The sequence below is a fragment of the Carassius auratus genome, chromosome 27 (genome assembly GCF_003368295.1).
Source record: "Carassius auratus strain Wakin chromosome 27, ASM336829v1, whole genome shotgun sequence".
In the NCBI taxonomy this organism is placed as follows: Eukaryota; Metazoa; Chordata; class Actinopteri; order Cypriniformes; family Cyprinidae; genus Carassius; species Carassius auratus.
Window position 1 is genome coordinate 30,284,919 of NC_039269.1, and position 14,931 is coordinate 30,299,849.

At 37.5% G+C, this 14,931-nt stretch overlaps 1 protein-coding gene across 1 annotated transcript; it reads right to left on the reverse strand.

Annotated features, from left to right (window-relative positions):
• Window positions 1–638: 638 nt before the first annotated feature.
• LOC113046196 (gastrula zinc finger protein XlCGF7.1-like) lies at window positions 639–13,257 on the reverse strand. Its single transcript, XM_026207136.1, has 2 exons — window positions 13,072–13,257; window positions 639–2,109 (listed from the first exon to the last, which is right to left on the reverse strand). The coding sequence occupies exons 1-2, from the start codon at window positions 13,133–13,135 to the stop codon at window positions 1,295–1,297; spliced, it is 879 nt and encodes a 292-aa protein (XP_026062921.1). The 5' UTR covers window positions 13,136–13,257; the 3' UTR covers window positions 639–1,294.
• Window positions 13,258–14,931: the final 1,674 nt, after the last annotated feature.

A 14,931-nucleotide genomic window follows, 5' to 3' on the forward strand; every position in this document is an offset into this window, starting at 1 on the left:
TAGTAACGGTATGGCTATACTCTCTTATAATCTGGAATTGTGTTGGACATAATTACTTAAATTATATTTCAAAAAAGTTTGTCAAAAATACTTGACTCATTGCTCACCTTCCCCTCTTCTCAATGTCATTCATAATCATGTAAACCAAATCATACAAATAAGCTTATAAAACCAAACAGAATAGCTAAAAAAGAGAATATATATAATTGATATAAAAAAGGGAGGGGGGGTGCCCTTTTTCAGTTTCAGCACATGCCCCTCAAAAGGTCTGTGCACGGCCCTGGTCCCTGCAGTGTTGTGATTCGTCACAGAAAACGCGCTTGAGAAACAGTTTAGAGGAGAAATCAATCTACACATAAAAAATTGGACACAGATTATTGGTCACTTTCTAAATGATAGAAGTATAGTGCATCCACTAGTAATTATATAAACACGTTTTATTACTGATGCAAATATGTTAGAGATAATGCATCGCTAAATAAATGGAAAGTGGTATCCGATGCATCGCATCATTAACTTTTTATGCCAATACACAGAGCAAATCAGTGAATGTCCTAGTACTGAGCCTTGTGGTACTCCATACTGTACTTGGGATCAGTATGATACCTTAAAAATGAAGAAATAAGAGACAGACCTTGTTTTTGAATGGTATCATACACAGTTAATTTTATTCATTTAAAAGTGTAGTTACCTCCGAATGGTAAAGCATCTGTTTACAGTTATAGACGTTTTATTTTTTCGTTTAATTCATGAATTCACTAAAACAGCAGGATCTTCACTGCAAGAAGTGTGTCCTAGTGAAAAACACATTAATTCCTGAGGGCAAACCATGAGCTGAGGAGCCATCAGGGTGGACTGGGACAAAAATTCAGCCCTGGCACTTCAGCCTCACCAACTCCCACACAACCCCATCCACGGACACACACAATCACTACTTACATTTGTACACAAGAACAAGAATCTGAGGATGTTGTACAGTCTGTGTGCGGTCTATTTATGCCATTTGTCTGCTGTTACTATCATTCTCTACAGTATGTTGTTCTTTGTTGTCATTCTGTCTGTTGATTTCCTACCTCTTCCACACTCCTCTGTCTCTGCTAGACCGACCGTATCATCCTTCCTCACAGCACTGCTACAGGAAGACCAGGGCTCTCTGGCTCTACTGATTCCAGCAACAATGAACACAGTACAGGACGTACAGCAAAATATTTTCTTAGACTGCTCTGAACATTGGAATACACCTGAATACAAACAACTAATAACAGTACAAAATAGAATGGAATATATCTAGCTTTTACTGAAAATTAGCTGGTGTTGTACTCTCTCTGAGGACGTGACTGATTTTGCCTGAAGGGTTCGGTCGGCCCGTCTCGGGACCAGGCCGGGTAGCATTATTTGCTAGATTGCCGATCTGCCCCTGGGAGCCACTCTGGAGCATGAATTTCTCTAGTGGCAGGTATTTATTATGTATGAAGGACTTTAGATGTCTTCTAAGTTCGGTCATTGTATTGTAACTCCTCCCGCATGGAGCGCAGTGATACGGCTTCACTTGACTGTGGGAAGTCTCGTGTGTTTTCAGGTGTCCTGCACTTTTAAAACCTTTCCCACACTGAGGACAGATGAACGGCTTCTGATCAGAGTGAGTTGTTAAGTGAAGATTTAAGTTTCCTCTGACTGCAAAAGTTTTCCCGCACTGCTGGCATGTAAAAGGCTTCTCTTGAGCGTGCAATTTCAAGTGCCCTGTAAGACTTCCTTTTTGACGAAAACTCCTCTCACACTGAGTGCACTTGAATGGCTTCTCTCCAGTGTGGATTCTTATGTGTTCTGTAAGGCTTGCTCTTTGTTTAAAGCTCATTCCACAGTACTTGCACGTGAAAGGTCTCTCTCCAGTGTGAATCCTCATGTGATCCTTCAGGCTTCCCTTACATGTGAAACTCTTTCCACACTGATGGCAGGTGCACGACTTTCTAGCTCCATTTCTCTGAGTTCTTTTTTGTGACGCCTTCTTTTTAGAAGATTTTTCATGCAGCTCTTCGCTTTCCTCTTCAGTGTCACTTTCTTGTCCGACATCACTCTCTCCTTCGCTCTCATCTTCCGCTTCCATCAGACCTAAAAGAAACAATTAACAAAAATTAGAGCTCTAGATGTGAAGAGAAGGTCAGAGAGAGAGGACGTGATGCAGCTCAATCACTCACGCTGTTTTCATCTGATGCTTTGTGTGGATTAATTAACTCATCTAACCTACACACTATACTGAATAATGGTTTTGCAGCACTTTGCACTTATTTTAAAGTCAAAAAGTGCAGGAATGAGTAATGTGATATATGCGCAATCAGACAACGAAATTCAGGACCTGATTAAACATAATTCTATTATATAGAGAGAACGGAGGATCACTCATTTGAAGCTGTGGAATCAGGTGACGCTGTAGCTCATCTGCACATCACTAGTAGATATTTGATTTACATCTAAATTGGTTGTATGGTCAGTTTTATCACTATTATTGTAGAAATCAAACCAAGGCTCGCAAAATTTAAAATCCCTAGTAGTCCTTAGGGCAGGTACTCTTGAGATTTTAGTATCCCAGAAGTCAGTCTAAAATATCTGTAATACACAAATATCAAGAAATATGAAGAGGAATATGAGTTATAATATGTCTATGGTAACATACAGTATTGAGCTATAAAATTACATGATTTACAGTTCAGATACAGGTTTCTACAAAAACAAAAATCTTAAACAACAGCATTTAAGCTTTTAGTCCATTTTTATGAAAGTGGATAAATCAGGCATATAAATTGTCAACTTAAAAATTATAAATATTGTCTTAATAGTTTTGATTTTTAGAAGGCACATTAGCTTCTTTCTCATTTACAACTCTCATGTGATTGCTCCTTAATAACATGATTTGATATTTGCATTGATCTGACCATAAACCATTGGCCCGGTTTTTCAAAAGGTTTAATCCGGATAAAATTGATCCGGATTTAGTAATCCTTTTTTTGCGATCCGTGATCACGTAATCCAGCTTACTTTTGGAGCCAGTTTTTTAAAGCAACATCGGATTGGATCAATCTGATCCAGATAGGAACTTTTCAGGATCACCAAATCTGGATAACCAGTGCTGGATAACCAGTGCTCAAACAGAATAGGAAATCACAATGTAGAACTATAGATATGTAAAGAGCAACAAGTAGAATAGCCAGTGAGGGGTCAATATAAGTTTATTTTTATTTGAAATGAAAACCCAGACATTTAAAAAAAAAAACTAAAAACAAGAAAAACCCGCCCCATCCTCTTCCAGCAGTCCGCTCATCTGAGACCTACAACACTAACACTGTACATTGAGGATATTTATAACAAGTATCAAGTATAGATGTATTGAATAATAAAAAAGACTTAATGTAAAACAATATTTTTGATTGTGATGAATATATATATCAATTAGTGACAGAATAAAATTAATTGTTTTTGGTCAATTTTGACAGCTGTTTGGGGGATTATTTTATGAGGCCAAACTTTCTACTTTGCTGTAGGCCTATACTGAAAGGCTGAATACGTTAAAGCCTACCTAATCACTGTAGCCAATAAAATTAAAACCTTATGAATAAATAGGATATCTTGTAAGATACTGCATGATCCAAATATAGTATTATTTGATACATTTTTAAAGTTTTCATTACATTTCTGACATGAAATCCACGCTGAATCCACCCTTCTGATGGGATCAGTTTAATCCAGATTTTTTGGATCAAAGTGATCCAAATCCTACAAAAGAGTTCTAAAAAAAACCCAAACTAAAGGTTTGATCCGGATCAAAACCGAGATTGGATTACGTGATCTAATCCGATTATGTAATCCGTTTTTTCTTTTGAAAAACACATTTTCAAGATTTGATCCAATCCATTATCCAAAATCCTACTGGATTACTTTTGAAAAACCGGGCCCAGGAAAATTTAGTTGGAAATGCAGATGTGTTCTCTGCCTCAAGGTGGCGCTCTAGGAGCTCTGGAATATCACAGTTTCCCCGGTAACGGCTCATAATAAGTGGGGGGAGGGTGACGTGAAATAAAGCCAAGTTTGGTGACCCATACTCAGAATTCGTGCTCTACATTTAACCCATCCAAAGTGCACAAACACAGCAGTGAACAAACACACACACACACACACACACACACACACACACACAGGTGTCATTAATGCTGTGGTGTCCGGGGAGCAGTTGGGGGTTCAGTGTCTTGCTCAAGGACACCTCAGTCGAGGTATTTCCCGGCCCGGGATTCAAACCCACAACCCTAGGGTTAGCAGTCAAACTCTCTAACCAACAGGCCACGCCCCATAAATTTGCTTTATCAGGAATTATAGGTCAAATGAAATAAAAATACCAATATCACCTTCAGAAACATTCAAATAAAGACATCTTAGACATATTGTAACTTGAAATGTGTAGACCTCTTGAAATTATAATTATGAATTATATCAGTTAACGTATTTAAAATGTTTTATGGCCTTAGGTTTATGGGGCGGCGTTTTTATAAAATAAAATGTGTAAGAAAAACCGGTCAGATTTAACTACAAAACAAATACATTTGTGCAAGATTTACAAAAAATAAACTAGGCAATATTTTTATTACTTAAATATTTTTAATAATTTAATTTATAAATGTAACATTTTTTGTATTTGTTACTATATGACTATATTACACTAAAGTAGTGTTGCTCCGATCACGATCGGCCGATCGTTAATGCGCATCTCGTCAGTAAAGCCGGTTCTCTAATCAGCGGTTAATTCCATCAGGTGCGTGATTTCACATAGAGCCGTTGTTAACTGAGAAGATGCACAAATCCACGTTAATTTTCAGTGTTTAATTGCGCATCCAGAATAAAGATATTTCATTATATAGTTCATGCTTCTGGGAATGTTTCTAATAAAAATGAAAAAAAATTAATGCATATAATAATAATAATAATAATAATGCTTAATAATAATTTGCCAATATGCTGTGGCTGCTGTGTGTCACATGACGACACTCCTATGCCTAGACACAATTAATAATGATATTAACACAATATTTACGCTTGCAGAAATATACATTTGTTTACATTTTGCAGAACAGATGAAAGAAGATCCGTCATTGTGCATTTGGTTCGTTATGTTCAGATGTTCAGTAACGTGTTATGTTAGGAGTTTTCACTCTTCTTTGTGTCAGAGGTTATTTATACATATATAATACATACTTTGAAATATAATTTATTTTGTGATGCTGATTTTCATCAGCTGTTACTCCAGTTTTCAGAGTTATGATCCTTCAAAATATAAATCTTATATATGTATTAGTGGTGGGCCGTTATCGGCGTTAACGTGCTGCATTAACGCGAGACTCTTATCGGGGGATAAAAAAAAAATATCGCCGTTAATCTATTCTCAAAGTTGGGTTGGGAGCTGGGTCTATACTAAGCAAGCTATGATGACTTTCACTTTGATATTTTATATAACCGACTCGCTGAGGCCAGCCTAAAAAGATGCTCAGGACAGTTGACGGGCCACTGCTGCGCATCGTCACGAAAGCTTATCTTTTTCAGATGTTTTTAAGCCTTACCACTTGTCGATTTAAACATTAAAGCATCCAAACACAAGACGCGGAAAAGCTGAACAGAATAGCTGGTTACTGGCACGCTGTGTTTGGTGCGGAGAGAGAGAGAGAGAGAGAGAGAGAGAGAGCCGCGTATCACGGACAGCGACACTGAACCGAGCTCTCTTCTGAGAAGTTCTCCTCGAAGTCCCTCCTGCACCTGAACGAACAAATACAAACCGCAGTTTGAACAAACAAAAAGATGTGAAAGAGCCCAATTCAACACCACGGTGTTCTGGTGTTCAGGGCTCGCGCAGAGAAAGGCGTCTAAAAACACTTGAACATCGAATTTGCTTATTTTTGCTCTTGTGCTCTTGTGTAAACAGTTGAGGAAAAAAAATGGGATGCGTTCATCGTCTCTTAAAGTGACCGCGCCTAATTTAGCTGCTGGCTGCTGTAATGTTAATCCAAGAAAATGAAAATAAATTACTTTGTAGTTTTAACAGTCAAACCAAAAATTATTCAGACACCAGGTATAATTTTTGATATATATAGGAAAACTGTAATAATGTGAGAAATGTTGAAGGTGTCTGAATAAATGTAGGTTTGATTGTATATTTCATTTTTACATTGAAGACAATCCAGTGCTTTTTTACATTATTTGGTTTCTGTACCTTGACACCTACAAACTTGAAAAAAACTAAAAAATTGTGTAAATAGCACAAATACATACAAATAAATAAACATACAAATTAAACAATTTCAAACAGGGCCTACCTTTTCAAGCACTTTGTGATGCATTTTGGAAACAGGAGATGAGCCCCTTTTCTAGTGCACCACCTAGCTTGATAAACCCCTTCTCAAAGACTTACTGTTTGTCAATTTTATTTGGGTAACACACATATTCTGAATGCCTTCGGCAGAATTTGAATGAGCCATTTTAACCTATTTTAATCTAGATTAATTTCAAGATCCCAGTGAGATTAATCTAGATTTAAAAAATTAATCTATGCCCACCACTAATATTGATTTATTACCAGCGCTGGAAACCATTTTGCTGCTTAATATTCTTTTGGACCCTGTGATATTTTGTTCAGGATTATTTGATGAATAGAAAGATAAAAAGAACATCATTGATAGTAAATTAACATATTGAAATGATTCCTGAAGGATTATGTGACATTGAAGACTGGAGTAAAGGCTGATGAAATATATATATTTATACACACACACACACACAACATACATTTTATCTATACATCTAAATAAAAATAGGCTCAGTATATATGACCCAAAGTAACTAGTAACTAACTACTTGAGTAGATTTTTTATCCAATACTTTTTTACTCTTACTCAAGTAACTATTCAGACTATTATTTTTACTTGAGTAAATATTTCTAGAAGTACTTTTACTTTTACTTGAGTACAGTTTTTGGGTACTCTACCCACCTCTGGCTAACAACCAGTCACACGTGTACTTTTAACTATGTGTTTCAAAAGTGTAGTTGGTAACTGTCAACCCTCATGTTTTTTTCTGGGGTTCTCGTGTATTTGAGCTCTGTTCACGCTCTCTTTTAGTATTTTCCTGTAAAATATCCCGTTAGCCCTTCCATCGGATCTGTCGATCTCTGTGTTGTCGTCCTGTTGCTACTCCTTACCCTTCCAGCGAACAGACGTTTTCAAAGCATCGTTTTGCTTACTTGAAAGCAACCTTAGCGTGATGTTGGGCTTTTTTAGATATTGTGGTAGTTGTGAGAGCACGATTTCACACCAATCTGTAAGCAGTCATGTCAGACTTAGCTTCACAACTCGCTTAACGTAAGTTAATGCAGCAGTTTTTTTTTTTTTTTTGCGAAATTATGTTGTCAGCAGAGGGATAGCAACAGAAAGATGAATGTTTAAAATTTCCCATATTTTGGATGAGTAACCCGGGAAATTTCCCCTTATTTTCAATGTTCAATGTTAACTTAAGCTATATAAGTTAATATTCAGATGTTATGGTCTCCGTGGTCGTGCCTCCAAGCAGGAAAGCGGTGGAAAGTTAATCCATTCTCGTTTTTTCCCATATAGATTATGTGTTGCACTATTACACCCCACAATACAGCAACGGTTTACCATGGTTGAAAAAGATTTTTAATAAATCAAATTAAGTGTCTAACCACTGCGCAGTAGTCCGAGTAGCAGTAAAGGAGGCCATCAACATGGCAGCCACGCCAAGTAATGACTTCACGACACCCAAGCCCTATATATAGAGAGAACATGAAATATATATATATTATACATACACAATTTTCTCTAAATACTTGGCTACACTTAAGTATTTCGATTTTATATATATATATATATATATATATATATATATATATATAATATATATAAACATTTAGATATAAGATTAACATTTATGATTTGGACTTAACATTTACATTTAAAAAGAAGATTTAGATAAAACATTTAGATTTACCTTTAATACTTTATTATAGTAAAATACAATTATATATATTTTTTTAAGTAATAAAAATATTGCATAAAGCTTATTTTTAGTAAATATTGCACAAATGTATTAGTGATGGGCATTTTGGGAAATTTCTCATTTCGATCATCCATAGGTTTCAAAAACGATTAATCGGGGGAGGAGCTTAATGCGGGGGGGCGGGGCATGGCCATAATGTATATAATGAAAAAATCTAAAGATTGTTATGAAAATGAAAAAATGCAAATCTGACATGAAAATCTGTCTATGAAAACATGTACATGTGATTAGGACAGGTTAGATTATGATTATAATCAAGCAATGTTATTAATAAAGGAGCAAGAAATATCTGCCTGAGGGGAAGAGTGTACCAATAAACGGAAGCTAATTCTATCTATGACACATCCTATGATAAATCAGATAACTGAGATACATATCAGACGTAACATTACAACTTGTATCAGCACAATAGGATGCTAAGTTATGCGTTAGACCGAGAGAGAGAGAGAGGGAGAGAGAGCGCGCGCTAGCTCCCTTTGATGCGTTTTCATGACAGCGCGAAAGATGGGCAAGGACAGATTTTACTATAGATTCCTACAAAGTTCTCATTATAAATGTATGGCAGATTTGTGCTATATTATCAATCTTCGTTATTAAGTGTAATAGGTGTAATTAAGTTTTATTTTTAAGTTAAGTTTTATTTTCCATAAACCACCTGCGCGTTTTCGAAGCCATATGAATTGCATTATGCCCACAAATATGACGGGCAAAAAACCTTGGCTGCATTATTATAACATCAATAATAACAATAATAACAATAATAATAGAAAAATAAAACATCGGGCATTGCTTATATGAGCATGAAACGAATCGCTGATATGCAGCGATTTCAGCATAACTGTTCATGTTAATTAATCAGACGTAGACTAGCTCTTGTAACTTTTATCTGAAAAAAATTTGCCGATGCAGATGTGAACTTGACCGAAAGTGTAACTCCGTTTGCGCTTTACAAACACGAAAGTACAATAAATTCACATTAGTGTCACTATCGTTATTTTTTTTTTTTAATTAATATTTTGTATTCAGTTTGCACATTCTGATCAACCAAAATATTATTTAACAGCATGGAAATCACTGATTATTGCTAAATAATTGAATAAGATTTAAAATATAGATAAAAACTATGACAAACAAATAATTTTGATTTCGTCATCTCTAAGAATATAATTAGGCTACAAATATATCCAGTGCATTTTTATTTTATAAAGACCATTTCATTATTTGTCTGTGATTTAAAAATTAACACACAAAGATTTTTTTTTTTTTTTGCTACTTTATTCAAGTGCATTTTTTTTTTTACAAAACATTGTCTTCCAGTATAACTTTAGCAGCATATTTTGATCCAGCGGTGAAACATAGTTTTTAAAAGATATAGAAAAGAGTTCACCAAGTTTAACCAACTATTATAAGGTATAAAACAGAGGCCAAATAGCCTATATATTTTAACTATGGCTAAAGCTCAAAACTGAAATAATAATATTATTTAAAAAAAGGGATATTATATTTACCACGACCGGTGAAACATTCAAATGTCTATTCAAAAAGAAAAGTCGGTCTACGTGCTCAGATGAGAGCCGAGTGCGCAGCCTGTTCACATTTAGTGGAATAAATTCGCTCCGCTGGAACAGATGTTGCAGGAACAGCCAGGTACCACTGGACAAGTAAACCTTCTCTGTCCCTGAAACTAATGGGCAGCAAATCTTTCACCACCATTTCAGCGAATAGCTTTGTCGTCTTCTCGGTTCTGCCTGTGTTGCATTTAGGTCTTAAGGCAAGTGATTCAATACTTGTCTGAGTTGCCACTCTTTTATCGACAGATATTTTATGTACACATTTTAGACGATAGCGCATTGTATTTGTTGTAGATGTGTGTGACAGCTTGGCGCTGCACAGCTTACCCTGAACTGTATTTTCATCATTCTTCTCAAAGGGAAACCAGCCATCACTATGTGACTTTGAGGCCATGATTATCTGTCTTCTTACGTCTTTTGAGGAATCAAGTGGGAAGCTAACCAATCAGAGATCAGGGCGCCACCCAACGTGCTGCCATAACCAATCCAAAAAAAAATAATAATAATTTTGATCATCGTTTACGTGATCGATCATCGCTGTCGCGGTCGAGTACTCGATTACTCGATCACTGTTGCCCATCCCTAAAATGTATTTGTTTTGTAGTTAAATCTGACCAGTTTTTCTTACACATTTTATTTTACAAACAGCGCCCCATATAAGTTTTTCACTTTAGGAGTTCTTAACATAAACAGTAAAAGAAATGGACACAGCGACCCCATTGGAACTCAATTGAGACAAGTGAAGCCCATTTTTAGCGGTTTTTAGCACTTCCGTTTCTGACGCGCAGACTCAAGCGAAGCTTGACGACGTCAGCAACCTGTCTGCCAGATGTAAATCTTCTAGTAGCTGTGCCTGCAAACTGCCTTCGTTAATCTTGCAGAGACGGCGAGCTTGAGCGGGGAGTTCTTTGGCGTGAGTGAGCAGGAGTAAGTATTCTGGTTAATTATTTTGTATAGTATTTTAAAATGTAACGCCAGTACGCCATATTAAGTTAATTGCCTGCGAGCTTCTCCTGTCTGTACGGTAATGCGACAGAGAGTCAAGTGGTTATGACGCAATCATTAGCCTATTTTTTACAAAAACTGTTTCTACGGGGCCATAATGTAACATAGAAGGTAATGGAGCCCTTTATACATTGTCGTGTATCTTTAGAAATAAATAATGGACAAATGGAGTCTTTAAACGCCTCAGATGTAAAGTTATTCGCTGTCAAAGTGACGCCAAAATGAATGGGAGTCACTAGCCGTGTTTCCACTATCGAGCTAAGCCCGGGCGTGCTAGTGCGTGCCAGGGCCAGTCGCGTTTCCACTGTCACTTCCGGGGCTTGATCGTGCCTCGCCGGGGCTTCCTCGGGGCCAACGGCTAGGGTTTTTCGGCCCGACGAAAACCTTGGGCCAAAGCGGGCCAGCTGGAGCTAGAGGAGGGGTCATGAACAAAGGAGGAGTTTCTCCGTGTCTGGAGAGCTCATCAGCGCGGATCAATTTAGAAAGATAACAGCTATAACACCAGCATTAAAGACGTTTTAAAATAAGTTGAGCTCAAAACTCACTCTTAGTTAGCAGCAAGTGTTTGAAATAACTTAATCCGATGTGGATTATAATCACTAAACAAGGCAGAAATATTTATAAGCGATGAAAAAGATATGCAGGCTAAACATGTTACCATAGTAAACATGGTAAATATGACCGCTTGAAGAAATCAAACGTCAGCTTCTTATTCTCTCAATCGTGTATTTATTTAGTAACTTATATTATCTGTCACAAGCCTCGTCTCGAGAGTTTATCTCACGTTGCCTATCATAAAAGAATATAATAATGTTTTTTGTTCGGGAGCTTTTATAAAAATAGAGATATTATCATTCATTCTAAATATGACGGCTACTGTGGCTAATAAACAAAAACAGACTCGACTGTATAAGCAGGCTATTTTCATGAGCGTTAAAAATAAATAAATAAAATAGAAATAAGTGTATTTATGTGTGATTAATTTTGAGTACTGATAAATTAAATCAATAGCCTATGATCAATCTATCACTTATTCTACATCGATGGTTGTGAATATATAATAAAGCATGCAAACAAACGGCCGCTTTTATCATCTTCGTTTTGTGATTGCGCATGTTCCAGTGACTTATTTCTTAGTTTTCTCATAACTTCTCTTTGTTGGTGAAATTTTGAGGTTGCATGACGTTGTTCTGAGAGGCGTGTAAAGGGCGTGTTTTAGTGACATGCAACGGTGCCTCAAGCTCCACGGTGGAAACCCTGCGCTATTCTGGCCTCGGTGCTACTGGCCCGGGGCTATGAGCCCAGCCCGGCCCGCTTTAAGCCCTGGCTCGCACTGGCCCGACAGTGGAAATGCGGCTAGTGGGATGCTAACGCAAGTGAAGTTCTGCTACAAGATGGCGGTGTAGCAGTCGATTCTGTTTAGGGCTGGGCGATATATCTAACGATATGATCATGCGCATCTAATCAGTAAAGCTGCTTCCGTGATCACCGCTAAAATCGCCATCACCTGCTTATAATTGGAGTGGCATTTAATAGACAGAGCCGTAGATCGCTGACAAGCAATATCGCGTAAGACAAGAGGTTTTTCAACTTGAATAAAAAACATAAGACAAAAATAACGGAAAAACTGCAAGATGAATAATAAAAAATATAACATAAAAGGGAGTGTGAGAATCATGTTACTATGCTGCAGTGTAGCAAGACATTTGTCCATTGCTTTTCCTTACATCCAGGTGTGTTTGGTGTATTTGCATGCGGGAATGTTGTTAAATTCCGCGGAATTTAGGCTACTTTGGGAAAATGTTTGACTAACTATTTGGTTGGGTTTATTACAAGGACCTGGCAACCCGAGGGGAAACAGAAGCGACTGCTACAGCGGCACGCGACCGACTTCAACTTCCGGTCGACTTCCTTGTTGCCTGATTCTAAAGGACCGGAGATCTGATATATATTGGAGCCTAAATGGAAACACAACACCCCAGGTCTATGGAATTACATTTAGTTCAATAAAAATGAACGAAACTTTATAAAACTGAACGTAGCTTTTTCAGAAACTATCAAAAATATGTCATTACAAAAGAAGAAAAACACAATGAAAATGAACTCCGTGGCACTAATTTAACAGACTCTTCAAATATGCTTCATTCTTTGTTCATGTTTTTCAAAGATTTCGTTTTCGCTAATCGTGGATTCTGAATGTATTGCCACAGATTTCGCTTTTGCTTCGCAGTTTTTCGTTTGGTGTTCAAGTTACATGTGGACCTCAATATTTTAGATGACGATCTGCGCTACTATCATTGTACTGTTTCTGTAAACACACCGACACAAAGACATATCGCTGGAGATCTCTGTAACAAGAGTGAATAGAGATGATGTTAATATCACACACCTCTCTGCTCGTCGTGGGTTTCTGCATCGACCGCGTCTTCTTTCTTGTCTTTCAGAAACTCCATCGTTCGGTAGATTCAGTCGTTCCTCCGGGACTCGCTCCTTCGTGATTAGCGCTGCTTTCTTCAGCGGAATGATCAGGATCTGTGTGTGTGTGTGTGAGAGAGGGTGAACCAACTCCAGGGTAAAAGCAGGGGCGGAGCCATGTTGGCCATGACCGCTAATGAAAGCATGGCCACTCCTCTGGCCACCCCACTCAAAAGTCAAATTTTTTTTTTTATTGACAAGAAATGCATTTAGTCGCGGAACCGCCGTATCTCTTCAGGCTATACCACATCAAACGCGCACTCGAGCTTCACCTCAGCGTCAGACACGAGCTACAGCAGCCGACTGAGCTTCAGGACAACTGTGATGTTGTTAGACTGTGTCAGTAAAACACACTTCCCTGTCCCATCAGCCGCTTCACTGTGCTCACAGCACACTTCAACAGTACACACGCTTTATCACTTCATCATAAATAACCCGCACAAGAAACCTTGAGCATAGGCTACACCAAAAGGGCGATTAAAACTGCAAAATGCATGTACGCAGCACACAAGAATGTCTCTCAAATGCATGTACTAAAATATATTCTGCAATTCGAGATTACCATAAGGCACAAGATGTATGTATTTTTTATTTGTAATTCAATGCACAAATAAATGTGAGCACAGTGCACTTAAACTAGAAAACATTTAAATGCATAAAATAACTTACTTTATATTCTGTCATTTATGACTTCGGCGTTTTTTAGATTTGTATCACTACGCATGCCTCATCCAGGAGTATGTAATGTTGGAGAGCAAGCATTTGGGAGTTTCTAGAAGCTGATAAACAATAAAGCTATAGTGAGCCCCTTTATTAAAATACCTGGAGGTGAGGAATAATACAAAAATTGTCATATTCACCCAGTGTTACTTGATCTCATTTTAAAAATATCTCAATAACATTTAAGTATAAGTACTTAGTTGCGTTTTAGGCACTAAAACAGTCCAGTAAATTATAATCAAACATGTTTTTATATTCAGATAATGCAGATTTCTGTGCCACCCCTATGAAGAACATCCCTGCTCCAGCACTGTGTTTTAAACATCAGAAACAGCTCTTTTTAGGCAAGAACCTGACATATAGGGCAAATAATTTTTTTTTTAATGGGACTGAAATTTAATTAAAGGAGATTATGAAAATATAAAATGTAATAATAACATCAGAAATGTATAATCATATAATGTTAGAGCCTACTTTCCACGAATATTCAAACAGAGAATAAATTATATAGAGAGAGTGACATTATCACTAACACTGATCTATTGTGAGTTTAAGCTCTCTATCTCAAAAGAAAAATGAGGGAAGGAATCAGGAGAGTCTGGATTTCAGTCAGCGAACGTGCACGCGCTCAACAAAACTGTGTCATGGTGGTGACCTAAATTGAGGTCCTCTTGGGTAAACAAGCTAATAAATTACACAGAATGAAGTTTCTTGAAAATCTAAAAATGCACAAAGTTTCCTGTGAGGGTTAGGGCTGGTGTAGGGCGATAGAATATACAGTTTCTACATTATAAAAGCCATTACACCTATGGGATGAACACACTTTTCACAAAAACAAACGTGTGTGTGTCGCGCGCGCGCGCGCGTGTGTGTGTGTAGTGCCTGCGTGCGGGTGTGCGGGTGTGCGTGTCGTGCGTGTGTGCGCGTGTGTGTGTGTGTGTGTTGCCTGGCTGATTGAAGCTCTGTGTCATGAAGGAATGAGGTGCTGCGTAGGATTTAAATTAAAGCTCGCTTAAGACCTTTAAGGGTGAACGGAAGTAACCTGTCTATATAC